A 27,875-nucleotide genomic window follows, 5' to 3' on the forward strand; every position below is an offset into this window, starting at 1 on the left:
AACTCTGAATTGATGGACATGCTTCACCTAAAGAAATCCAAATCACTGCAGGCCACTCGCTCTAGTGAGCTAAACCTTGCCACAACAATAAATAGAACATGCTGGAGGGATAGATTCCTGTCACAGAGACTCCCCATGCTTTGGAACAAAATTCCTAACTACATTAGGCAGAGCCCCTCACTAACACTCTTCAAGAGAAACCTTGACGAGTGGATAGGTAACAGAAAATACACCCCTCGGATCACTTAATTGGCTCCTCTTGACAGCGGTTCAGCTAATTAATTAATGGGGTGGTGAAAGCTGACACACTCTGGCTAGGCTTATAAATGCCCTCGGGCAGACAGCCTAGTACCTACCTATGAACCTATGAAACATGCGTTTCTGCAAATCAGATGAAAAAAAACACATATTTTACTGTTAAATGTATTTTGCAAATGAGATTTTCTGAAATACAGTTCTTAAGGCATCCCAAAATCTGAAACACCAACTTATGCCTCTTACCTGTAAAGTTAGCCTTCACCAGTGTCTGTACCCACTGCATACATTCTCTGGTATCAACAATAGTCAAAGCAGACTCCCACTAATCTGGTTCGTGGTTCGAATTCAAGCATGTGGAAGACAAAGACGTAAACATCTGGCCATATGCACAGACGCAGATGACTGTTTTCATCTTCTGCGTCTATGTGACTGGATGCAAAGGGTGTTCTTAAAGAAAAATGCCCTTACAAAAAAAAAAAAAAATTGAATTAAAAGAAAATTAATCTCCCAGTATTTTTTCCAGACAATATGTTGTCCGGTCCATTTGCTGGACAGTGCCCTTTAATTCTGTATAGTCCAGAAGAATTGCAGATGGTTGGCAACCCTATGTAGAAGGCTGAGAAAAGAGATAAAGCCTTAAGGGATCTGTATAGGCCAGGGTATTCTTTCCCTGGTGAGAAGCCTTTGAGGGCATTCCAGGTGTTGCAAGTGCCTGGTTAGGTACATGTGAAAGGGGGCATTGTACTCAATGAGGAATCTGATAAGGGCTGAGTAGAGTGATATCTTCCTTTGACCTGGATGCCATACCCTTGCTTATGAGTTGGGTGACATAAAATGATTTTTATACTTTCTTGGCTATGTGTTGGTCGAAGGCCAAATTATTGTCTACATATGTTCTCAAATCCATAAAAACAGGGTGAGCTCTTAGGGCTGCTTTATCAATCGAGTAATTAGCTAGGGTGGATGATTCCCTAAAGGGCACTATAACCTATAATGCATTTTTTCACACTGAGGTTTAATTTATGGCTCTGGCACCAGTCATTTGTTGTGTCATACCCTCTTGTAGGATGTTGGTGTTATTGGGGAATCTATGACATCTCCAAATATACAGTCATCTATAAACTTGGTGTGCAAGAGGCCTTCAACGTTAGTCTTGACTTCCGCGAAGGAGAAGCCAAAGAGAAGCAGGTCCAATACAGAGCCCTGGGATACTCTGCTGGTGTTTGGTCACCTGGTGGAGGTAGTCTCCCTAATCCTGACTTCTTGGGTCCTATCTGTGAGCTAGCCAGACAGCCAGCAATCCAAGGAGTTATTCAGGGATTTATGCCAAGTTCTAAAAGTTTGTCAACAATACCTGAATGTGATATTGTATTGAATATCTTGGCCAGTTTTCCCCTCGTCCGTAGACTTGGTGACCCTCATATATATATATATATATATATATATATATATATATATATATATATATACACACTGCTATGTCCTGCTTGGCTAATTTTAATAAAACTGAGTTATGTAAAGAACACAAATAATTTGTTTATAGTTAAAATAATGGAAAAAATAACTGTTACAAGGCAGATATTTACTTATTTGGTGTACAGACACTCAGAAGCTAGATTCCTTTGTTTAAAGATGTAACCAGAAAGGACTCCCAAAGCAGACAGGCACAATAACTCCTTAAAATATATTTTTTGTAACAGCTTCATAGTTTCACAATTTCCTGTGTTTGCGCCAAGTTGGCCATGTTAGAAAACAGACTCCAGCACCGTAATAGTAAAATAAACCTACATCTCCTGTATGTGTTACACCATTGAATTTTGCATGTCATGTTGGTGGCATATAAAAAAACTTGGTGCTATCCCCAAATTCAAGGCCCATTATTAGTTTAAAATCTTTGTTGCTTGATATCTATATGCTAGACAATTTGGCATTAATTTAGCTAATCTTGATTAGACATACATTCACAAGATGTTTTTGTCCCAGACTGTTAACTTCCCCATTTATCAAAGGTTTAATAAATTAATACCCCCATCTACTTTTATGCTACTTTTCAATAAACAATGTAACCTAGCTACTTACATGTCAAAAATCTACTAAGTAATTTAAATGCGAGTGTTACAAGAGAAGTTTATTTCAAAAGAGCTAAAACTTTTGGGAGATCAGTAGTTAAAATAGTGATGCTGACAAGGTCAAACAACATATATTTTGTTGCAGGGGGTGCCAACATCCATTCTCCCCCCCACAACATTGGGTCAATACACACACACACACACACACACACACACACACACACACACACACACACACACACACACACAGACACACACACACACATACACACACACACACACACACACACACACACACACACACACACACACACACACACACACACACACACACACGCACACACTAAATTGTGGCACTTACCTTTGTGCTGTTCTCTGAGTCTAGCTACCAGATCAGATTGTCTATGATCTTTCACATCCGGGGTTCTGAGTATCAATCAAGTGTGCGGTTAAGACAATATCAGATACAGCAGATGGGGTTTTGTTACTATACCTGGCATTCCTTTTCCTCCAGAGTCTCCTCTTTCACCAGTTTTCCCAGGTAACCCTGGTTGTCCCCTAGGTCCTAGCTGTCCTCGTTCTCCTTTTCTTCCAGCAGGTCCAGGCCACCCCTGGTCACCCTAGAAAAAAAACAATTAACACATGGTTACTTGCAAGTATTCATTTAAGTACTACTTTTACCATCTTAGCATGGTACAGAAAAGTACAGTTGTGTAAGTAAACTTCCCATAACAGTAGATGTTTGAGTGACTACTGCTGCAGTAGCTTTAGCTATATGGGTGATATCCTGCATGAGATATAACAGTAAACCAACTTCCAAAGCTTCATGGCACGTTCCACACACCCAAATCAATAGTCAGCTTGAGCTGAGCTGACTAAAAAGACAGGTTTGGTTGTCAAGCCATTCACAGCTTTCATGCCAACAGAGAGACAGGGAGGTAGAGCCAGGAAAGGACAATGCTAGGAACAAAAAACCCTGGCATAAACAACACACCAGAAAGCAAGGAGGATGGAGGAAGGGAGCAACTACTGCAGCAGTCATTATTTGAACATGTACTGTTATGGTAAGTTCACTTACACAACTGTACTATGTTCATCATACTGATCTCTTCTGCAGTAGCCTTAGGGCAGATTACCCTAGTTTAGTAGCAGAAGCATAGCTAGGGCAGGGCGAAAGGGTTGGGGGGGTGTGATCACCAGTCCTGATCTCTCTTTAGTGCAATATTAGCTTTGAAAAGACAGTATTGCATTTGCTAAAGCAGCAAGAAAACCCAAAGGCAGCAGACCCAAACAAAATTCCAAGCAAAACCACAGCTAGTAACAGGCAGAAAGGCAAGGATCAGCAGTTGTAAAATCCACAGGTTTTATTAAAAGTTAGCGCTTTTGCAGTGTTCACCACCACTTCATCAGACAAAAAAGTAAACCAAATGAACTTCTTTTATACTAAATTTTAGTATCAATTAACATGACAATGCAGAATCCTAACTGATCCACAACACTAAGTCAGAAGTAACTGGCACATCTTACACACTGATGAGATGGTAAAAGCTGGTAGGCCAATGGCCTATTTTCATGTATAAAAACAAAAAAAACCTTAAACAACATTTATGTTATCCTGGATTATATCATAATTTAGGGATAAGACAATGGGGTACACATAAATGTCAGTATTGTGCATATTGTGATTATATTGATTAGTCTATGCATTTTAAGCATCTAGAGACAGACTATTTATGGAAACTTAGGGTTTCAGCAGACTGCAATACACCAAATGTTATTTATGCAGCACACTGTGTTTTGTGCTTCAAATTTTACATAGGTAAAACTAACCGGAAACTGAAAGAGAGAGTGCAGGATCATTTGTATTGTACGAGAAGAGGGAATTACTGTAGTGCTGTAGCAAAACACACTAATAAATGACAACACACATTTGTATTCCAAGTTTTGCAAGTTGTTACTGAGAGTGTGTGGGGGGGACTTAGTAAACATGACAGAAAATTCAGAATTACAGTGGATTAAGGTTAGGAGTGCATAGGGGAATGAGTCTGAATGACCATATACCCCTAAAACCAGTATTAAAAGCAAAGAAAAATAGATAAATGTATTATTCTGCATTTTTGTGTTTTTACTTGCTACTTTTTATGTGCTGTTTTTAGATGCTGTTGCTTTAAAAGTAAATGCCTTGTGGATCAATTGAAGGTTGTGCAACAGGGCTGGTAACTCGGCAAGTAAAAATCAACTACTAATCATTAGCAGTCCGGAGTTCCGCTGTGGCAACCCCTAACCGGGAAAAGCCGAAAGACACAACAACAACAACACTGTCATGTTAATTGATACTAAAATTTAACATAAGAGAAGTTCATTTGCTTTACTTTTTTGTCTGATGAAGCGGTGGTGAACACTGCGAAGGTGCTAACTTCTAATAAAACCTATGGATTTTACAACTGCTGAGCCTTGCCTTACTGCCTGTTACTAGCTGTGGTTTTGCTTGGTATTATATTTGCAGTGAAACCTTAGCACTGCAGTGTTCTGTGTGTTGTCTAAACTAAAGCAACTGTTTGCTACATTTGTAGCAAGTAGTTTGCTACAGTTTAACAGAAAAAGTGTTCTGTGCAGGTAGGGTATAAACTGTAGCAACTGTTTGCTACATTTAACATCTGTAGCAAGTAGCTTTCTACAGTTTAAAAGAAGACTCATTTTTTTAAACTAATACATGAGCATTGTAGCACTCCATGCAGGCAGAAAATAATCTGTAAAAACTATTTAATACATTTTACAGTTTAAAAGCAATCTTTTTTATACATATAGTTATATGTGTGGAGCGGACGGAGGATCAGGGGCAGGGCACAGAAATGGAACCTGAATGGCTGGGGCAGGAAGGGTTGTATGTGTGTGTGTGTGTGTGTGTGTGTGTGTGTGTGTGTGTGTGTGTGTGTGTGTGTGTGTGTGTGTGTATGTGTGTGATTCATCTGGCCACCTCGTAATAAGCAGATCCTAAAATGTAGACATCAGGTTAATAATACGGTATGCCTTTCTTAAACATTTTTTTTTTTGCTCTTCACTTGAAGAACTGCGGGGGGGGGCCACTGGTTTCTGTTACTGGCACAGGGCACTGATAGAGCTATTGATGCTTCTGCTTAGTACATTTGGGAAGTGGTAGGAGCTACTGCAGAATGGCCCTAGCAAAGCCTGATCTACACCTAGAGAAGGAATCAAGCTTGTAATGCTTTGTAAAAGTATATGCAGAGGACCACATGGGTCTATATTATAACATTGAAGTTGCAAAACTTCGAATGTTATAATATCGACACCACTGCATTAAAGGCTGAAAATAGTGAAGCCATGGAACATCTAATTCTTGCCTAGGGCAACATTTTGGTGGATCATTCCATGGCTTCACTATTTCCTCCACTGTGGTGCGATAGTTACAGACTTTAGGGTGAGGGTGCGGGTTAAGGTAAGTGGATAGGTAGGAATGTATGTATGGTTTAGTGTAGGATTAGAAGTAGGATTTTTTAGGAAATTCATAGGTTAGTACTAGGCTAAGTGCCCTTGCGAGCTATTGTAAGCCTAGCCAATTATCCCTTGTGAGACTCAAACCCTGCACCTTGTGTTTGTAAGGCAAACACCTTAACCATTAGGCCACCCTCCCAATTTAAAATTATATCTCTCAGAATAAAGTCACACTATGTCATAAATAGCTATGAATCTTTATTCATTGCTCAGATATTTATTCAGCAGTCATAAGTGTATGTGTGTGTATTATTTAGTTTGTTTGTGTATAGTTTTTTAGGGTAAGTGTGAGATAGTTACGGACCTTAGGGTTAGGGTACGGGTTAAGGTTAGTGGATAGATGGGAATGTATGTACGGTTTAGTGTAGGGTTAGAAGTAGGGTTTTGTTAAGTGTATGTGTGTGGATTATTTATTTTGGTGTGCTTGTGTTGTGTGTATGTTTCTCGGAACAGCAAATTTTTTCCCTGGTAAAAAAATTTGTTATCCTGTGTGTTCGATGTTATCACATTTCGAAATTCCAAGTTCGAGCTTATGGTGTTCAATATTTTGGAATTTTAATTATGTGATATAGACCCGACCACATTGCTAATTCTAGAATACTTCTAAAATCCAACCCTTTCCAATAACCCAGAGATGAAGCCAAGGCCCTGGTTGAGTGGGTCTTGACCCTGCCTGGAATAGTTTTCTTGTGTGAGTATAAAGAAAGATAATTGATTTAGACAAACATTTGGAAATAGTCTGCTTTGACACAAGTTGTCTCTTCTTACCTCCACAAAAATGAACAACTGATCCGAAGGTTTGAAAGATTGAGTTCTGTCAAATGTAGTTTGATTACTTTTATATGAGTGTAAATTTGCCTGTGTCACAAGTGATAATTCAATAAAGGTATTTGAAAAAAAAAATAAAAGATTGTAATTGAGTTGTCTGTGGACATCCAAGGTATGGAGTATTCATTCTCCATCATTTTAGGTTCAGGAAGGAAAACACGGAGATGGATAGTTTGGCTTTAAGTAAACTCGGATACCACTTTAAGCATAAAAGACAAATTAGTCCTCAAAGAAACCCTGCCTCTGTGGAAAATGAGGTAGGATTTACTTGCCCTAACAACTTACAACTCAGATACCCTTCTTGCAGAGATCAGGGGAATGAGTAAAACTGTTTATACTGATTTTAATGCCAGTTTGAGGTAATAGACATGACTACTAGATATATACTATGATATACTGCTGTTCACTTTTGTATCTTATTCTATCAGACCGTAAATGTTAATTTGCTAATTAGAGCTCCAGCATACACATGGGCCTCTGAACTCAACTTTTGGCAGGGGTGCATAAATATCTGCAGAAGGTATTTTGGAGGCCTGGACAGGTAACAGACACTGTTTATTCCCATCTGCTCTTTTTAATTTAAACTGAATTCTTCAAGCATAGTAATCTGTTTACCACAACAGCATCTAGAACCTGATTTAATTAAACCTCTCTTATCCCTGTGAGCCATGTCTACTGGTACTCTGTCAACCCTGACCAAACCAGCTTCAGCTAATACACTGCACAGGCTGCATAAGAACTATTACTGTCCAGCAACTATCACCCAAGCCTGAAGTCTATCCTTGAAAGGACCGAGAGTGTGCAGTCAAAGTAGATATGTATGTGTAATGGCATAAAGTTAACATAAGCTAAGACTTACAGCTTGTAGAATCAGACTATAGGGACAGCTGAGTGACCATGTACACTCACCTGAAGTAGGCAGGTATATTGGTGCATACGCTGTACTAGAGGATGTGGCTCCATAGAAACGCCAACACCACCTATACCACTGGTATATATTATAGCCCATAATAATGGGCAATCAGCTTAACAGGTTTTTGTGTAGTTCAAAATAAGGGCCAATACATAGCTTGTCATCCCCCACCCCCCACTGAAACAGGACAAACTATTTGTTTTGCTTTCTTTTTCAGACTGCTCCCGCCTCCTTTTCTTACTTTACTACACTGTCTTGCAGCTAACTCTCTAAATTCTTAACCACACATGTCGATCCCTGCTTAGTCTTCCTGGGCTTGTGTACTGCTCTCTGTAATTCTCCTTTCCCCCTCTCAGCTTTTATTTAAGATTGTTCAACTCATACAGTTAACTGTCTCTGGCTACCTTCTTACCTTTTGCCATAGCCAAAGTTTACTGATTGCTTTTTTTCAACACTGTTATTTTGCTGATTCACTGGTTGGGCCCCACTTCATTCTCCCTTGCTATGCTCAGGCTCACTCCACTCCCCTACTCTGCCTCCAGTTGTTACCCAACCCTTCCAACTCTACATTTAAAATATCCCAACTCCACCCCTGCACTTCCTCCAACCTTTCTCTGCATCAAACAATCAGAACATAACCCAATCACAGTTGTCCTATAATTAGCATCTCTGACTCATTTACTTAAAGTGCTGCTACCTAGCTTGTCCTTTTAGAAGTTATATTACTGTAGCTATCACTACTCTTGCCTAGTAACATGTTACAGTGCAAATTAATATCTTGAGCACAATCTAACTTACATATTAGACAAAATGACTCTAACTCAAACCCTACTAGTTAGTGTGCCTCCACAGCATGTTAGCACTCTTTGTTAGCTACCATACCTCCCAAATAAAAATAATGGATAGTCTTACAAACCCACACTCACTACGCCAACAGTTGCCAAGTTTATCAATCACTACAGCACCCACACTGTATCAGCAAACCTTCTTAGATTTTTTCAATTATAGGTATCTTAAATCTAAGTATAGTACTATACGAAATCCAGCAAAACTAAAGTACAAATGCATTTAGCTACATACTTTTCTTCATAAAATTTCCATCGAAAAATTTAGTGAAGACATTCATGCAAACCCTGGCCCCTCACAACAGCAAAAAACCCACACTAGCAGCACAGTATTAAATGAACTATTCCCTTTTCCTCTTGGGTCTATATCAGAAAACTGAAACGTGACATAACCGAACACCTCCACATTGACACATAATGACTGAACTCTGAAAAGTACAAACGGCCACTTAAGAAAATATTTTCCCAGGAGAAAAAAAATGCTTGGCCATAGTTGGGAACTTGCACTTTTCTCCACTGTAGACCATTCTCAGATTTGGAATATATAGTTTGGGGGGTCACAGCCCCCACTTCTGGGGGTGTGGGGGGGTGAAGGCCCCTAATTTTGTAGGCTTTTACAGAGTGTTTGGGTTTTGGTTGGCCAAACGTGGCTGTTCGTACTTTTTGTAGATAAACTCAAGAAACATTAACAAAAATACTTTTATCAAATCCTTAAAAGAATATAACTGGAAAATATTGAAAATGTAAGCCCTCAGATTCTGATGTCTCACACTTAAATGAGATATTCCTAAAAATTCTCAATAACTTTTCCCTAGTGCATATTAAAAGGGTCAAATCCAATCCTGCAACTATCTAACAAAAGAAAGTAAGAAACTAATGCTATAGTGTGACAAAGCCTGGAAAGTGTGGCTCAAAAATAGAAAATAGAACACAAAATACACTTTAACTTTTCAGGTAACTAAGGAATCGGACAGAATACCAAATAAAACATGACAAGCAAGCATATTATAACACCTTCCAAAATAAACATCACAACCCCCCAAAACTCTTCTGGACATCCAAAAACAAACTTTTACATCCAGACCAAATTACCAACCCTACCCCTACATCCAACACTAATACTGATTCAATTCCCACACAGTTTAACAAGCATTTTATTCAGACTATATTGTCCCTCACAAACATTAATACTTCCACAATCCACTCAGTACCAGCAGTCTCTGCTAAATATCCCCAGCTATCTGACTTCAGCCCAGGACCTACCTTCATCATTAAAAACACCTACATAAGCTAAACCAACCACCCTAGCTGCTGACCAACTCCCTCAGACTACGTAAAAATGGGTGCAGATGCAATTACTTTTCTAGAATCTATATTGATAAATAAATCTATATCAGAAAAATACATTTCTTCCATCCAGAAGAAATATATTATCATAGCTTTACACACAGGTGGCACATCTACAGAGTTTAATAACTATAGGCCATTGCAATCCTCTCCCCCTATCAAAAATACTTGCAAAATGTATTCATGCTCAGCTTCTACATTACCTAAATTGAAATAATCTGGCCTTGGAAACACACCATGGTTTCAGACTCCACCACAGCACAACCACTTCCTTCATTTACTTTACCAGCACTACAAACCAGCATAGGAACAATGGCAACCAGTGTCAGCTGTGTTCCTAGGCTTATCCAAAGCTTTTGACACTGTATCACACCAACATTGACTCCCTGCACTCTCTACTGTAGGTTTCTCTCAATCCTCACTTAAATGGTTCCTTAGTTATCTATCTGGAAGGCAACAAGCAATTAAATGGCAACATGACCTCTCTTCCTCTCTTTCCATTACCATAGGTGTTCCTCATGGCTCTATATTAGTTCCCTTTCTGTTTAATATTTATATAAATAAGCTTCACACTGCCATACAGCAAGCAAATAATAGTACAATATGCAGATGATTCAACTTTAATATGTACAGCTCCCACAATATCCATCACCCAAATTTCTTTCTCTTCAATCGAATCCTGGCTGAAAAATTAAAACCTACTCCTTAATTTAAATAAAACAGAACTGATGCTCTCTACCACAAAAAGATTATCTACATTAAAACAATTGTTCTTGGTTCCATCTGCAAATAATACTAACATTGAAGTAGTACCACAGACTGAATTACTGGGCCTTGTAATAGATGACAATCTTAAATTTGATCAACATATTCTTCAAACAATTAAAAAGACCCACCTGAAACTTGAGTCCCTTTACAGGGCAAAAAGCACCTTAGAGACCCATCAGAAAAACCCTAGCTTCATCCTATTTGCATCCAACTCTCTTATATGCCTCGCCTATCCTTACATCCTAAGCTCTACACTAAAATCCATTTGAGCCTCCTGTTACAACAAAGTAGCTAAATTTGCTACCGATGCTGATACCAAGCTCACCGATGCCAAACTTTAAAGCAGCAAAAATGGCTAGAGCTTAACAACTACATAACATACATAACTGCATAACATACTCTCAGCTAGTTATGACACACAAACTGATATAGTTTCCTGAACAATGCCCTGCATTAAAATACATATTATTGCCTTATACCCCCATACAAGGGATCTCTGTTCTTGTGATACATTTCTACTAAACACTACTAAAGCAAGTAATTCATCTAGGGACTCATTATCCTCCTGTTACATTTCAAGACTCTGAAACACCATCCCTACACAAGTAAAAATGATTAACAAACTCCCAATCTATAAAATGTAGCTCAGACAATACCTTACTCACACTGGTCATGCTCATGTTCATCACCAGGACGAGACCTCTAGTGAAAGCATAAACTTCTTATTGCTTTTCACTGACTTTTTGCCCTCTTCTACTTGAATCAATACACCCTTAGCAACTTCCCCTCCTGCACTTGAACTAATATATCCCTTTTCACTCCCACGTCTTAAACTCGTCTCCCCTTGCTCTTTTCCTAACTGTCCCCCATCCATAACTCTACTCCTCTCATGCATCTCCTGTATACTTAATTTATAAACCTTCTAGATATACCAGTTTGGAGCAGGCATCCAAAACAGAACCAGTCATATACCATGCTCTCTCAGTCGTATGCTATTGCCCTAATCTTCCTATATACTAATATCTCCCCTGCTACATAATTGTATAACTTACTTCATTACATATCTTAAATTCTTAGCAAGCTTTTCTTTACTGAAATGTAAGAATACTAAACTTTACAACAATGTTTTCCCTTCTGCAGTATAAACCCATTTACTTCTGCAAGATTTTACAGCTGGAACAATTGTATAGACATACAATTGTTGATATAAATACTTTACTGTATATACCTGTCTTGTAATTATGGTATGTTTCATGAGAAATGTGACTGTTGTTTTTCTGAGAACTGTCTGAAATTCACTTTAATATAAATGTATTGTGGTGGAGTTTTTCTCCCCAGGCTTCCACTGTAAAAGGGCTCTGCCCAGTCAGACTTTCCCAGTCAACAAAGACAAACAAATAAATAAACAAACAAACAAACAAACAAACAAACAAACAAACAAACAAACAAACAAACAAATAAATAAATGTGCTCCTTGTTATATGGAGCAAGTGTTAGCTTCTCCAGCATGAAATTAAGATCTCAAGGAGAGGCCACCGGTTTTCTTGGATGCTTCTTATGTAAAACCCCTTTCAAAAACATTTTGGCATGAGAATGTACAGAAAGAGGAGGATCCATGGGCAGACATGCTGAAATAGCCAATAAATGATTGTTGATAGAAGAGTAAGATAGACCATAGTATAGTAATTCAAGCAAATATTGTAAAACCAAAACAATAGCCCTAAATGGGTGCTTGCTACATCTTTGGCACCAACTAAAAACATTTTTCCATTTGCTAATATTTGATTTTTCTAGTAGCAAGCTTTCATGCCTCCATTGCAACCTGCTGTATGTTCTCAGTTAGCAGGTACCTAAATGGAATTAAGACCCTATTATCTAGGCAGTTAAATGAAGTTAAATGGGACTGAAGTGTATCAAACACCCCTCATCTTATGTGCGTAGATGCATTCTGTGAGGAAGCTTGTGTTAATTGCTCATGACCATTTTCAAAAGACAGAAGAACCACTACTGCCTAGGCCAGAAGGGAGTTACCACAATAATCTTGGGAGATGCCTTCTGAATCTTCAGAAGCACCTTGGATATTAGTGGAAATGGTGATAAAACACACATGAGCATCCCATTCAATATAAAAGAAAGGGTGTCTGTCTTCTAGTCATTCTTGCATAAAGTTCTGGAATGGAATCTTGTCATCTAATTGTTCAGGGAGGAGGGAAATATGTTTACTTGACCAACTCCCCACAGATCGATCAAAATTTGGAAGACCACCTGATCTAGCTTCCATTCACGAGGGTCTGCTCTTGTTCTGCTCAGCTTGTATGCCACACTGTTTTGCTCTGATGGAATGTAGGATGCTTGTAGAGTGAGATTATGCTGCAAAGCTATTTCTCAAGCTAAGATGGCTAGTCTGCAAAGGAGTACAATCTGGTTTCCTCCTGCTTGCTACGTACCACATGATTGTGGTATTATTTGCAACAACTTGAAGAGGTCCCAGTAACCAAAGATAATTCAGAAAGTCCAGTCCCTTGATCAGGGCAAGTATCCCTTTTATATTTATGTGCTTGTATCCTTCCTTGGTGTCCCACACAACTTGCACTTTTATCCCTCCTGACACTTGTCCCCAAGCAAAGTCTGGGGCATATGTGGTGAAAGACTGCTTTGGAGCAGTGAGTAAGAAGGAGTGACCTGGATTTAGGGGCAATTTGCTGACTCCACCAAGTGATTTCTCTTCTGATAAACCCCAGAACAGGGTATTGAAGAGACAAAGGATGTTGGTGCTGTGACCAAAGAGACTTCAGATGCCACTGTATCTTTCTTATGTGGAGTCTTGCCAGGGGTATCATGGGAATCATAGATGCCAAGACACCCATAATCCTGAAGTATTCCCTTGTAGTGACTGAAGCTTGAATGGAAAACTTTTGGAATACTTCTAGATATAGATCTATTTTTCTTATGGGAGAAAATCTGTTTGAGCTGAGGTGTCTAGCTGACACCATCAGAAAAGACCTTTAAATATTCTCCTGGAATCTGGCTTGTGTAAGAGATCTCTCACCCAAGTGAGAGATTCCAGACACTTTGAAAAAGACTCTGCAAAGATAAGCAAGTCATCTAAATATGGAAAATGTGGACACCCTCATGGGTGTCGGAACCATAGAGCGAAGGGGAGGGTGCACCCCCCACTTTTACAGCTGCAAGACCCAGACCCAATGGAGGACTCATGTGCATTACACGCTAACGTAAGCTCAAAAAAAAGTGCGCAGAAATGACTATAGCCTACTCAGTAAAGAGAGATGTGTTTTTGGTTTTCATCACAACAAGCCTGCTCGGTAAGAGATTTTTCGACTACTTGAGCCGTGCAGTAAGTATGCGTTGGAGGTTTTGGAAAATTATCATACGCCTGCACTATCTACTAGTATAAGAGGCCTTGTGAGCAAAACATGCTGCTGCTTGCACAGCGAAATGCAACAAGATGTTCCCATCTTAAGAAAAAAAAAAAACTAATGGTCAAACCAGTGTGAAAGTATATTTAAATATTTGAGGGTAGGAATAAAAATCTAATGGTCAAACCAGTGTGAAAGTATATTTAAACATTTGAGGGTAGGAATAAAAATCTAATGGTCAAACCAGTGTGAAAGTATATTTAAACATTTGGGGGTAGGAATGCTGCTCCTGCGAATGTCCTGTTTGACTTACTTTTCCAATATATACTTAATCATGTGTTGGAACAAAACTACTATAGCTTTTGTTCCCCGAGGGAATGAAAACAATCCCAGTAATGTCAGAACTCACAAATTTGAAGTGGTGGAAGGGTTGGCCAAGTAGGACAATGTACTCCTCGTGTATAGTAGACAGCGGGACGCATTGCCCCTTGAAATTAAAAATCAGGAAGTAAGGCAATTATTTTTTGAAGAAAAACTATCTAATTGTGTTAGGAAAAAGCTATCAGAACACAGGATGTTTGATAGCCTCCCTTTAAAAGAGTAGGAACCATTGATACAAAACTGACCGTCATTAGAGTCACGTGAATAAAGAATGTCGCAGGTTCATTCATCTCATAGGAACCTAGGCACTGTTATTAGCTGTGTGCAGAATTTGTTGCTATATCTCTTTAGCTAATGGCTGTGGCTTTGATTGTAGGACAAAAGTGATGTGCATATCGCTAATAGAAGGAAGTGATTTCATCTTTATTGAACATTGCAAAACATTTAAAAAGTTTTGTTTGATCATAGGTAAAGAGCTGTATAGGGTTTCAGGTATTTGTTTCTGTTAATGTTTTTCATACCTCTCAAACTCTTACTTGGCACAAGAAATCTCAACAAAGTGAAAAATAATGGGGGGGCTAGGTGGGGAACATTTTAAATATTGCTGCTATTAACTTAGAAAGTTGCTAAACCAACAGGTTTTGTGTTCTGCATTTTTGAGGGCTATACATACTAAGACTCAAATTTGTCATTTAGTAACTTCAGACATATAATAATTTGCCTGAAAACCACAAATTATATGAGGAACAGACCAAAAATATGAAGAAAAATATGGACTTTTGAGAGGTTTTTTTTCTTAAATTGAATGTTTCATTTAAAGGGATGTGGAAGAGGCAGTAGCAGCTGATGTTGGAATGACATTCGATATTGTTTCAAGGAATATTACTTGACCAGGTTGCTACTGTTCGGTTACTATTGGAATTCGACGCAATAACACTGTTAAATGATTCATGGTTTGCATGAAGTGCATACAAAACTGCTAAGTAGAATTTTGGTACATGATAGAAAATGAGTATTCCAGAGAACTAGAAAAGTTCAGAAGGAATTTCAGAAGGTCAGCAGTGGGGTGTGGATCAGGAAGAACAGTGCAGTTGGTGGTCATGGTGAGTGACAAGAATGGTGAGGTTGACTTGTAGAGCAGCCTGTCTGAGCAGATGCTGGATGCATATGCAAAAATGATGGAAGAGTGCAGCACTGAATAGGGTGGATAAAGCAGTTTTATATAGAGATAAGTTAAAGGGGTTTTATTAGATAGCAATATGACAAGCCATTGAGCTGGCAGATTGGTCAGTTATCGCTGGCTGTCCTGAGCTGGACTTACAGTAAAGTGAAATATTTGGAGATGCATATAATTTGCCATCGGTGGTGCAGCGGTAGCGTTGTTGCCTCACAGCAAGAGGTTCTTCTGTTCGATTCTTTGCTGGACTGCCTTCTGTGTGGAGTCTGCATGTCCTCCTTGTGGTTGCGTGGCGTTTGAAAGACATGCGTAAATGGGCGTGCCTTCACTGAAGGTTGGGCATCGGGCTGGCGACTCGGCACCATAAAAATCTACTGCCAATCATTAGCGGACCAGAGTTTCGCTGTGGCGACCCCTAACAGGGAAAAGCCAAAAAGACAAAACAACATATAATTTGCCATCATTTAATTTAAGAGGAAACATTCTTCAATTGTGGCATGCCTATAAATTGCCTGTAGGTTTGTGTGCCATGAAAGAAAAAGTGTGTGTGTTTGTCTGTAAGAAAAATAATTTAAAGACATGTGTTGGTCCACCAACAGAAAACACAAAGACAGTAGAACACAGATGTGATGTAATGCCTTTTATTGGACCAACACAGGTTTTGCAGTTATTCAACCTTTTGAGCTGGCACAAGCCCTTCAAAAGCATGAGTCATTGCAAAATCTGTGTTAGTCCAGTAAAAGGTATTACATCATGCCTGTGTTTCCCTTTTGTCTGTATGTGTTCTGTGATAGGTTGGCTCCACATTCAGGATTTGCTTCCTTGCCTTATTCAGTTTGAGTGTCAGGTTAGGCACTGGCTTGCTTTTGACCATGCCTTACATTAATTGGATTATTGAAGAGTGAATGATCGATTACATCTCCAGCTGTATTTTATCATTAGATCCTACATTGTTTTTCCTTCTGTTTCTCTTCACATGATCCCTGTTTTCTAATGGCCAGTAGTCTTCCTTACTTGCATTCACCACACACTTCTTTATCTTTCTTATAACTTATTAATGTCATTAAAGTGGTTGATCATTTACTGTTAATCTGTTTTTCATACTGTTATTGCAGCTTGTTTTATTGTAGTAGATGGAGTGCCATGATTACGCTCAAAAATGGTTAAATAATATCTAGTTAAGTACTACTAAAGAGCAAAATCTGATCTTAAAAATGCTTAGAGGATTGTTAAGCATTCCCTAGGTGATGTTGAGTCTGTGCTAAAAGCAGGCAGTGCTGGCCAGAAAACAGCAGCTTAATTTCAGTTCCCTTTTCTGTCTGCTAAGATACACCCAGCACTTTGGTTCACACCTGCTTCCCTTACACAGGTAATATTTAAGATGTCAACCACTTCCCCATGGCCTTACCTGCTTTCAAAGCAGGTACAATACATCGTTTTTTTTTTATCTGATTTTCACTAGCTAGTAGTACATGGAGAAGATAAATCTCCATGCACTAAAACAAATTATGATCTGATCTCTGATTGTAATGAAATGTTATGTGTTCTTGACATGGATGCCAAGATTCATCTCTTGACCTTTGCTCTCAAGGTGAATTTCTTAGCATCCATGTCTTGAATGCAAAATATGCTTGTTACAATTGGCAACCCGGTCATAATCCTTTGTGTTATGTACCACTTTTTCATGTTATACCTAGAAGTAGCTGAACTGGCAAACTATTTTGTAATGCATGCAGTTGTACCTCAAGAGCTGTAATATCTGTTTTGCTTTTTATCCTTTCCCAACTTTTTTCTTACATTACTTGGTATATATTTCTTGATTTCATTGTAAACTTATGGCATAAGTCAAATTAAGGGAATATGCACTCATTGTATGCATTCATAGTTTAATTTAGCCCACTGTATAATAGAGGGCTCATCCAGTTTAGTCATAGTCATGTACAGTTTTAAGTGTATGTAATGCTTTTTATTTATTGTTTTTTCTATTTAAGGGGGACATTTTTCAGTTGTGGCTGTGACGAAAGAAGGTACTGCCAGCACAGCTAGCTGGAATTTTGTAAATAATTGTATGTCATTTGTGAATATCGAGCTGTATGTCATACACGATGCTGGTGTTATAAATGCATTAGAACTGTATGTCATGTGCAGCCTGGACCAGTGCATGGGAAATCAGAAATTCACCCCCAGAAGTACTAGAGCTAAGGATTTAACATTTGCCTATGACTTAAATAGGACATGTTGTAGGGACGGGTGAGAATCCCCATTCTCTTTATTCTTCAAGGGCAATAGCCACTTTATTTGTAGATGAAACGATGAAATATAAAGTTGTTTCCTAGCAACAACCTCTTAATTAGATAGAGATCTCCTTAATGTAGAATTATCTAGATGATTTTCTTCTCCCGAGATTTTGCATATTTACTGATACTGGTGGATTGTAATGACAGAAGTTTGAATGGCCTTTTATGGTTGAAATTTTCTGAAATGGGTAGTGTTGTCATTGGTTCATACATTTTGTTTCATTGCTTACTAGAAGACTGTTCAAAAATACAAATTTAAAACACAGTCTAACAACTAGTGCTGTATTATGCAAGGAATATAATTTTAATACAATCAGGAAGGTGAATCAAAGAATGTATACATGTATGCATGGCCATAAAAATGTTTGAAAACAGCCCAGAGGAAAGTGTGAAAGGCTCAAAAGCATGAGCAAAGTTTAAGCTTTACTCCTGTTACCAAAGCAATGGATAAAGGTAAAATAGCCACATTACCTTGACCTGGTCAAGCCTTTTGACACAATCCCCTACTCAGGTGTAGTACGAAAGATGAATAATGTAGGAGTAAACACTTGCATCATGAGCTGGATTACCAACTTGCTCACAGGATGCAGGAGATCAAAATAGGGGAAGAGACCAGTCACCAATGAAGTCCCCCAGGGTTTGGTGCAGACACTTTTTCTGTTTGGCATATACATCTCAAAAGTAAAAAGAAATACCAAGGGGATTTGGCCAGCTAAGTTTGAGATGACTGCAAGCTTGGAATAGTTATTGAATCCCCAAATTACTTAACCATCATGCAGGAAGGTTTGTCCTAAACAATAACTGGGGTCAAAATCATGACAATGCTCTCTGAGAACTGACTCAATTGTTTGGCATTTGGGAACTTGTGTATACAGTGACCTATCTTTTGACCAACATGTGCCCAGAGTCATAAGAAAGCTTTTCTAGATTGCACAGCTTATAAACACATTGATTGTGACTAGATCTAGAGATGTTGTTGTTTCCCTTTACAAAGCTCTCATTAGGTCAATCATTTTGCATAATGCCTACTTTGGCATGTATCTGTCCAGCCCCATGCAACAACTGGAATACCTTCAGAGATACCTTACTTTAAAAAGATACATGTCTTAAACAATAGGTCTTGCATGGACCACCTCAAAGATTTATTACTATACTTAGTATCCTACAGTTTTGTAAAAATCTTTGGTTACAATATAGAAGAAATAATTTAATATGTGATTAGACAAAATTCATGACAAGAAAGGTCTATGGTCATTATCAGCTATAATGTTAGGATAGTTGGAATGAAAATAAATGCCTGGATTCAACAATTCTTCACAATGTCAACATGTTATAGGAATTCATGGGTTCTATTACCAGTTCAACACCAAAATCCCTTTTGCTTCAAAAACTGTTAAAAAGCTACACAGCCAGGACAGAATTTTCAGAGAAACTGACAAAAGACATAGATGGGACAGACTACCTTTGGTTGAACAGCTGCAAAGGAACAAACATGCTTCATTGTACAGTTCAGATCCACATGTGGTCCAAGATAGTAAAGGGTGTAGAATTCTGTAAGTACTTGACCAGGCACATGTAACACCTGGAACATCCATAAAGGTTGCTCACAAAAAGAATATAGGGCACAAACACAATGTCCTATGCAAACCACCTCAAAGTCCTCTCTTTATACTCTGATTCCTACTGACTACTGACAGGAGATTTATGCTTGGCATACAAGGCATCCTTGGATCCTGCTCTGATGGACCTTTTACATATTTGCAAAATGAACAATACCAGAACTACTAGATTTAAGAACTTAAACTTTGCTTGCAACTTAAATAGGACACATTGGAGGGACAGGTACATATTTCAGCGAATCCACATTCTCTGGAATAGGCTTCTCATCCATGTGAAACAGACCCCTTCCCTAACACTATTCAAGGTCAATAGGGACCAGTGGATGGGAAACTGGAAATTCACTGCAGGTCTGACACCTATGTCTCCGATGGACAGTAGAAGCCATTAAATTATGCCCTAACTAATATTTACCTTTAAAAATATTTGCTAAAGCACAATAAGTCATGGAATTATTTTATTTATCATTATTATTTAACATTTGTTTACCAGGATAGTCTGACTGGACAACAAGTGTCCATTTTCAGCGGAGTCCTGGGGAGAAAAACTCCATAAGTTTACAGAGAGAAGAAAAAATTACAAGAGAGACATTACAGAGTAGTAGCATACAGATGGTAGACTTTACAGCTGTTAGTATACAATAAGAGGATATTCCCTCTTTTGGCTAAAAATATAAGGAATATATTTGGGTTGCATGGTTAACGCCCTAGTGGTCATTAGCCTAGTATAAACCTATGACCCTATAAATGACAGCATCACCTCAACCAGACAATGACACTCCTTGAAGCACATGAATAAAACTGATGACTTTGAGGACACTGACATTCAGTCAGTGGCTCATAAAAAGAAGTGAAGTCCTATTTACAAGGAAATGCACATACTCCATTAAGATACCAGTGCAGCTGAGGCAGTCACCTTATGAGGTATTACTGCTCTTTTTTCCTTCATTTCTCAACATTCTTGGTAATAGTAACTGGCTGTTAATGTTTGTTTACTTTCTTTTAAGTGTTTCAGTAAATGTTTTATTGTTGCATATAAAGTTCACCATTGTTAAGAAAAACAGGAGTGAAGTAGTGCTGGGTATTGTCGATAAAGTTATTCAACCACAAAGAAATCCAAAGTTAGTAGGTTGCCATTTGACTGCTCTGACCACTGTATAAGTTGCAGGTCAATGGAGGATTACTGTCCCATGAACAATGCCCATTTCTGGACACCATCTATCAAAAACACCACCATGACACTGGATCTCAACAGTCTCACTAAAATGTACTGAAGCAATCCAATCAATTTGGACCCCAGACCCCTTATTTAATTTAGTTACTTCCTTCACAGTTATCACAGGGCAGTCTTGGCTAGTTAGAGTGCAAGACAAATTGTGAAAAAAAAACCAAGAAAAAAAATAATGTGCCTGGATGGTCTGCGGACTCCAAGATAGGAGTAAGAAGTGGGAATTGAGAGGGTGTAACAATCAGTGGGCAGTGGGTGGACATCATGGAGTACTTTGCCTAGGGCTCCATTTCACCTAAGATTGCCCCTATTGAACATGACTGGACATCTAAGGTATTTATAGTTAATGAAATTACTAGAATGAGTGGGAAGTGAGGCAGTCTGTGGGTAAAAGTAATTGACACCAACTGTTATTAATTACCAGGTAGATGGTCATTGACCTGTTATAATAATCTCCCCACACATTCAGTTACTTCCGGTGGCACCCCTTTACTTTGATGTCACCAGATACCAGTGGTGTGATAGAGTGAATTTCTTTCTGTACTCCATGATCACAACATGTCAGTGAAAGAATGTTGTGTCTTTTGGCTTATCCAGGTTAGGGGTCGCCACAGGGGAACTCCGGTCCGCTAATGTTTGGTAGTGGATTTTTACGTGCTGAGTTACCAGCCCTGACGCACAACCTTCAATGAAGGCACGCCCCCTCATGCATGCCTCCACACAGAAGATGCTCTAGCTGAGAATCGAATGGGACAATGTCTTGCTGTGAGGCGACAACGCTACCGCAGCACCACTACCGCGGGTATGTCAGTGAAAGAATAGCAGGAGTTTATTTCTTTTTTTTTTTCTGCTGTCTCTTTCTCTGAGTTTCATTGAATTGGAATGAAAGTAATTCAGCAAAGGAGGTGCTGGAAGTAATTATCCCTACACAGGGGAGCAGGAAGACTTTCTCATTTCCAAAAACACTTGCTTTTTGTACACAGAAAATACGTGTTATAAGAAATAGTTTAGTTACTTTACGTGATAATCCCCAGACCCCATGCAATATGTGCTCTACAGTCTTCAGCACCATGAGTGCAACACATAGTGCTTCCTCTAAATTTCACCAAGAGATGAGCCAGAGCAATTACCAACTTACCCTAGACTGGGTGAGCCAACAATGGCTGCTCACTCACATCCTACCTCTTCCACTTCCTCCAGTACCTGTGACACTAAGCAAATGTGGGTCATCTATCCTGTTCCTCCAGTACTTGTGACACTAAGCAAAAGTAGGTTAACTGTCCCACTTCCTCCAGTACTTGCAACACTAAGCAAAAGTGCATCATCTGTTCCACTTCCTCCAGTACTTCTGACACTAATCAAAAGTGGTCATCTGTTCCACTTCCTGCAGTGCGTATGACACATTCAAAAGTGAGTCATCTGGGCTGCAGTCATGGCTTCATCCCTCTGTGCCACAGGAGCAGGAACATTTCTGTTTTTGTATGTTTTGCCCATCTGAACCACTTTGTCTGAGATTACAAAATGTGAATACAATGCCAGACATTTATTTACTTATTGTGGCTCCAGCTTATCATGCATAAAGTTGCTTTTTAGTTCAGAGGAGTACAGAGGTTATTACATTTGTAATATAGAAGTATACTTCTCACAATGCTTTTCCTCAATAAGACTGGTTCAGTTCAATCCATATTTATTTATGTTGCATGTCATTCTAATGGATGGCACAGTGGTGTAGCAGTTAGTGCTGTTGCCTCACAGCAAGAGGTTCTCTGGTTCGGTTCTCAGCTAGGGGACCTTCTGCGTGGAGTCTGCATGTCCTTCCTGCATTCATGTGGGTTTCCTCCAGGTGCTCAGATTTCTTCCCGCATTCCAAAGACATGCAGTAAGTAGATTGGAGACTCAAAACTGGCCCTAGTTGTGAGTGCAAGTGTGTGGTGCACCTTTTGAGGAGGGTTATGCCTTGGGCTAGCAACCCAATCCCGTAAAACCTGTACTTGCTATGGAAACTAGTGCTGAAGGGCATTCATTACCCAATGTACTTAAGAGTACAGAAGCGGATCCAGGATCATTCTAATATGTGCAGAGCTTTAATTGCAGTACCACCCGTGGCTTTTTTTCTTGTATATAACATTTTTTTAACTGAGAAGACTGATTTGACAAAAGTAAAAAAGTACCTGTGTAAATATAAACTTAATGCCTTTGTGGATTATACTTGTTAAGCATGCTGCTAGTTATCTTTCTTGAGAGACAAGTATTAAAAATTGATGGATATTTGTAGGTTTTTTTAATCCTAAAGTTTAAAAACATATATAATCGAGCTATATACATAGTGAAATATTATTTAATGTGTGGACATAGTTCTAATGTAATATAAATATACACAGTCTCAATAAGACTATCTCATAGTTAAGGTTTTGCTTTTGCATGTTCAGATTGGTTTCATCAGATTTCTATACAGGCTTTTATTTAAAAACAAATACAAGCCAAAAGAAGTATTCAGCTATCAACCTTTTCTGTTTTATTTTTCTGACAATGTTTTCTCCTTATCCACTGTTTCTACAAGCTAGTTTGCCTTGAGTTATAAAAAAGATAGTTACTTAGTATTTTTTAGACCCCATTTATAATTAACTATTATGATTATTACTAAGATATTTCCAGCATTTCTATCATTTGATATAAATCTATCCAGTGCTTTGTGATCTCTTCCTCACTTGACTGGTAATCGGTTAATTTCAATATTATTCAACCTTCGCCAGGAGTTAACAGCTAGCTATAAGAGCAGGGGATATCAAGCAGGTGACATCACTAGGGCCAGCCTGTTTGCTAACCAACAGGATAGGACACAGTTGCTATCATATCATTCTAAGCCAACAGATCATTCCCAGGAGCTTAGATTAATCACCACTTATGGCAGGAACACTTGGAGCTTTATGAATATTATTGAGAGACATTGGTATGTATTACAGTCAGACACCTTATTGAACAGATACATCATAGATCAGTGTTCTTACTCTTTTCGTAAGGGGCGGTCATTGGGATCTTTATTTAGTCATTACAAAGGATGTTTGATCATCCTTCCAATCCCCCATTTCAAACAACAATAACTGGGCAGCCATTGGTTGGTTGCCATCCATGTGGGCATTGTTTACATGAACAGTTTTACCAGTCACAATTCTCCATGTGTTTATGATGTTTCTTTTTTTGCCAATTGCAGTACTAGTTGGGTTATTTATTTAGCATTTTATGTGGGACAGACTTCCCAGCCCTTTAAATTAAGGGTCGGGGAACATTTAAGTGATATGAAAAACAAAAAAGTTTTGAGTTCTGCATACAAACATATACTCAAACATCCCACTGGGGCTTTCAGCTTTATGGTCATTGATCTTATTAAGTTCAAGAATTCAGATGTCTATACATTGCATGAGTTATTAACCAACAAAGAAAAAATGTGGATTGTTAAATTGGGAGCCTTATTTTCACCAGGGTTGAATGAACAATTTTAACTATTTGAAAATAGTTCAATATATACATATTTTTCACTGTACTTTTGTCATATATAGTCATTTTGTTACATATAAATTTTTTGAAATATATTTTTTGAAATACAGGTATGTAATATATTTTCATCCATTAGAGGGCGATGCAGTATTGAGTATAAATTAATGTGTGTAATTAGCGTCTTCCATGTATTATTTTTGCAGTGTGGTCACTGAGGAAGGTGCTTTCTATGTAGGCATGAAGAAATAAATACATTTTGCTGGAGGCTACACTGGAGTGTTGGCTTTTTTTGTTGCTGTTTGGTTTATGTGGGACAGCCATGCACTTGCCATTTGTGCAGGTATTAGTGTTTCAATTGTTTTGTCTTTTGGCTTTTCCTGGTAAGGGGTCGCCACAGTGGAACTCCGGTCCGCTAATGATTGGCAGTAGATTTTTACGAAACGCCGAGGTGCCAGCTCAATGCCCAATCTTCAATGAAGGCACGCCCATTTACGCACGCATGTCTTTCAAATGCTACCCAACCGTGGGGAGGACATGCAGACTCTACACAGAAGGCACTCCCAAGCCAAGATGAGAATCGAATGGGAGAACCTCTTGCTGTGAGGTAACAACGCAATGATTACTTAAATTCATAGTTCATGTATAGAAAACAGTGGTAATTAAAGAGCAAATTTGAGCAATTTTTAAACATTCCTCCTGGGGAGTGCATAATAACAAATGGTAAAAAAATTATATTAATAAGCAGTACCTGTCCACAACAACAGAGCTGCCTCAATGAGGCAAAATCATGTTAAATAAAGTTCCCTTTACACTTCCATTTTTAGGCCTTTAACAAAGAAATTAATGTAATAAAAACAGCTTCTGCTCAATCGCAGGCACCCTTAAAAGCAATGTGCTTAGTAAACCTTGTAGCGAGCTCAGAAATTATCCTAAGTGAACATCCACTGACTGCACTGTTCTGGAAACACGTCAAGAAAATACAAGTTATCAAAATGTTATAAAAAGAACACTATAAACATACATCGAAGAGAACAGTACAACTCCTAGCTAGATGTAAAATTCCGCCTATTGTTCTGTCACCCTTTATGATTATTTTCTGTGCTAAATATATTAAACTGCGATGCACCACTTCTTCTTCCTCTTACTTGCATCATTTTTCCGTTCTCAGTCTCCATTCCTTGAAAACTGCATGTTTCAGAAGCGGAAATGAAAAATATTCAGAATCCACAGACGAATTCAGATAGGGCGGCAGTCTGACTCATGATGCTGACATCATCGCACATGCCCCTGAGTGCAAAGACATTGGCAAATATTTCAACTTTAAAAAAATTCGAAAAAATAACTCGGGAAATTCGGGAATTAAAAGGGCCACTAGTGAATTCGTGGCACCCCATTATTTTGCCCTCAAAACCAGTAGCTACTGAGAAATTTGGTACGGTTGAGAGGTATGATTCTTATTCTTTCTTGTGTTCTTTCAAAATTACCATCCATTTAATAGCAAAAAAAAAAACCTGACAAAAGTATTACTAATGGGCTTTTAGTGGCCTTATGGTTAATCCCTACATTTAGTGTATATATACATATGTCCTTATTTCACTTTTATAAGCTGTGATTATCATAAGTCTCTAAAAATATAACTTCAGCAGAAAAAATGTGATAAAGGAACTATTAATGGGCTTTTAGTAACTTTATGGTAATTCTCTAAGTTTAGTATATATATATATATATATATATATATATATATATATATATATATATATATATATATATATATATATATATATATATATATCAGCACTACAGAATCCTGAAAGACCAAAATCCTGAACACCAAAATCCTGAGACCAAAATCCTGAAAACTTAAAATGCTGAAAACTCAAAATCCTAAAAACACACAGGATACCAACTCTTACTATATTCCAGCACAAGTACATACAGAAACAAATAAAACACAGACTATATTACTGTTTTGTGTGTGTGTGTGTGTGTGTGTGTGTGTGTGTGTGTGTGTGTGTGTGTGTGTGTGTGTGTGTGTGTATGTGTGTGTGTGTGTGTGTGTGTGTGTGTGTGTGTGTGTGTGTGTTCGTATATACATATGTCATTATTTTATTTTTATAACCTGTGATTACTGATTATTATAGATATATAGAAATATAATAGTTCCAAACTTTTATTCAATTATGCTCATTCAAGTTTAAAACATATTTAAATAATCTAAATATGAATGAGAATGACTACACATTCCAAAGTTAGGCCGATAGTTCTTGTTCTGTTTTCTGTTGCATCTAACAATATCTAAAATCAATGAAATTAAATACTTAAATTTAGATAATGTTATCAACACTATATTAAAAACTGAAATTCACCTAACAAATTATCTCTTCTTTCTTTCTTTCTTTCTTTCTTTCTTTCTTTCTTTCTTTCTTTCTTTCTTTCTTTCTTTCTTTCTTTCTTTCATTTCTGCATCAGTTGGTAGAGAGGGAGGGATGCATACCCCACCAAGATAAAAGAAAGAAGGAGAACAAATTATGTTTCTATGAGTCTTTCTTTCATTCTTTATTTCCTCACCTTCTTCTTTCCTTTATTTTTATTAATTGGTGATAAGATATGGAGTAATACATTTCATATCTCACATTATTTTTATATAATTTCTTCACTGGAGCAAATAGGTAACCTATTAATATAGGGGTTTCACTTTAATGCTTAAGACTTGAGTTGGTAGTAGCTAAGCTAGAAATGCTACTCCAATTAGGGTAGGGAAACCTTAGATTCCAAGGAAAGGAGATTTATATATATATATATATAATTTATTTAGGTTTCCTTACTTAGTTTTCTAGTTAAGGCCTGTATAGAACCTTATTTAGCTTTTCTTTTCTTCTTACATTTTTACTAATGAGCCACATAGAAATCACTTCAATATTTTGTTAGAGTGTTTTGTATACTTACTCAAAATTAACTTTTCTGTATGTTGAGCTTAATGGGTTTGCTCTTACATCTATCCTTTAACATAAATGGTTTGAACAATGACCAGAAAATATGTAAAATATGTAAACGTTTGAAAAGTATTAAACCTAATGTGATATGTTTATGGGAAACTTGCTTATTGAAAGAAAATCTTGAAAACTGAAATGGTTTTGGAAAGATGCCCATTCCACTTTACTTATGCCTACTAACCCTAACCCTGCCCCTAACCCCAATCCTCCTGCTTACCTTTGAAAAACGTTTCCTATAACACTACCTCCATTCAGACAAAGTATGTCTTAAGTTAGTGAGAGGGTTAGCAGATCACAAAAGGAAACTGGCTTTTTGTTATCTGCAGTTTTTTAGTGTTTTATTTTTCCAGGTTTTGATGACAACATGCTGGGATCAATCATTTGCAGTTCAGGCTTTCAGTATTTCGATCAATTATCATAGAGCTATATGGGTAGAGCACTGACTTAAAGTAAAACTGGGTAGTTTTGTAAGCACATATACCTGCATGTGTGAGCATTTGCTCTAGATAACTGCCACTTTTAATGTGACATCCCAACAGCATGTACAAAATTAGAGAAAAGGTGCTGCGTATGGATGAATGTAGGTAAGAGGAGGAATATTAATAATAATTAAAGAAAAATGTAATTCATCATACTATGAGACATGTTGTAAGGATAAGGTATGAAGAAAGAGTGAATGATTTACAGGAAGTGGAGTTTAAATAACCAGAAACATGTGAATATGTTAATCACCAGTTTTTCCACTATGCCACTTCCTCATACAAAGAATC

At 37.9% G+C, this 27,875-nt stretch overlaps 1 protein-coding gene across 2 annotated transcripts in view; it reads right to left on the reverse strand.

The window, feature by feature from the left end:
• Positions 1-27,875, reverse strand: part of LOC122800784 (collagen alpha-3(IV) chain-like) — a 1,680,215-nt gene that overhangs the window by 468,564 nt on the left and 1,183,776 nt on the right. For both annotated transcript variants that reach the window (XM_044070045.1, XM_044070046.1), the window contains exon 38: positions 2,821-2,947. In XM_044070045.1, the coding sequence (XP_043925980.1) occupies positions 2,821-2,947 (127 nt within the window). The remainder of the gene's footprint in view (positions 1-2,820; positions 2,948-27,875) is intronic.

The sequence above is a fragment of the Protopterus annectens genome, chromosome 4.part1 (assembly GCF_019279795.1).
Source record: "Protopterus annectens isolate FY-2018-M chromosome 4.part1, PAN1.0, whole genome shotgun sequence".
NCBI classification, from domain to species: domain Eukaryota; kingdom Metazoa; phylum Chordata; order Ceratodontiformes; family Protopteridae; genus Protopterus; species Protopterus annectens.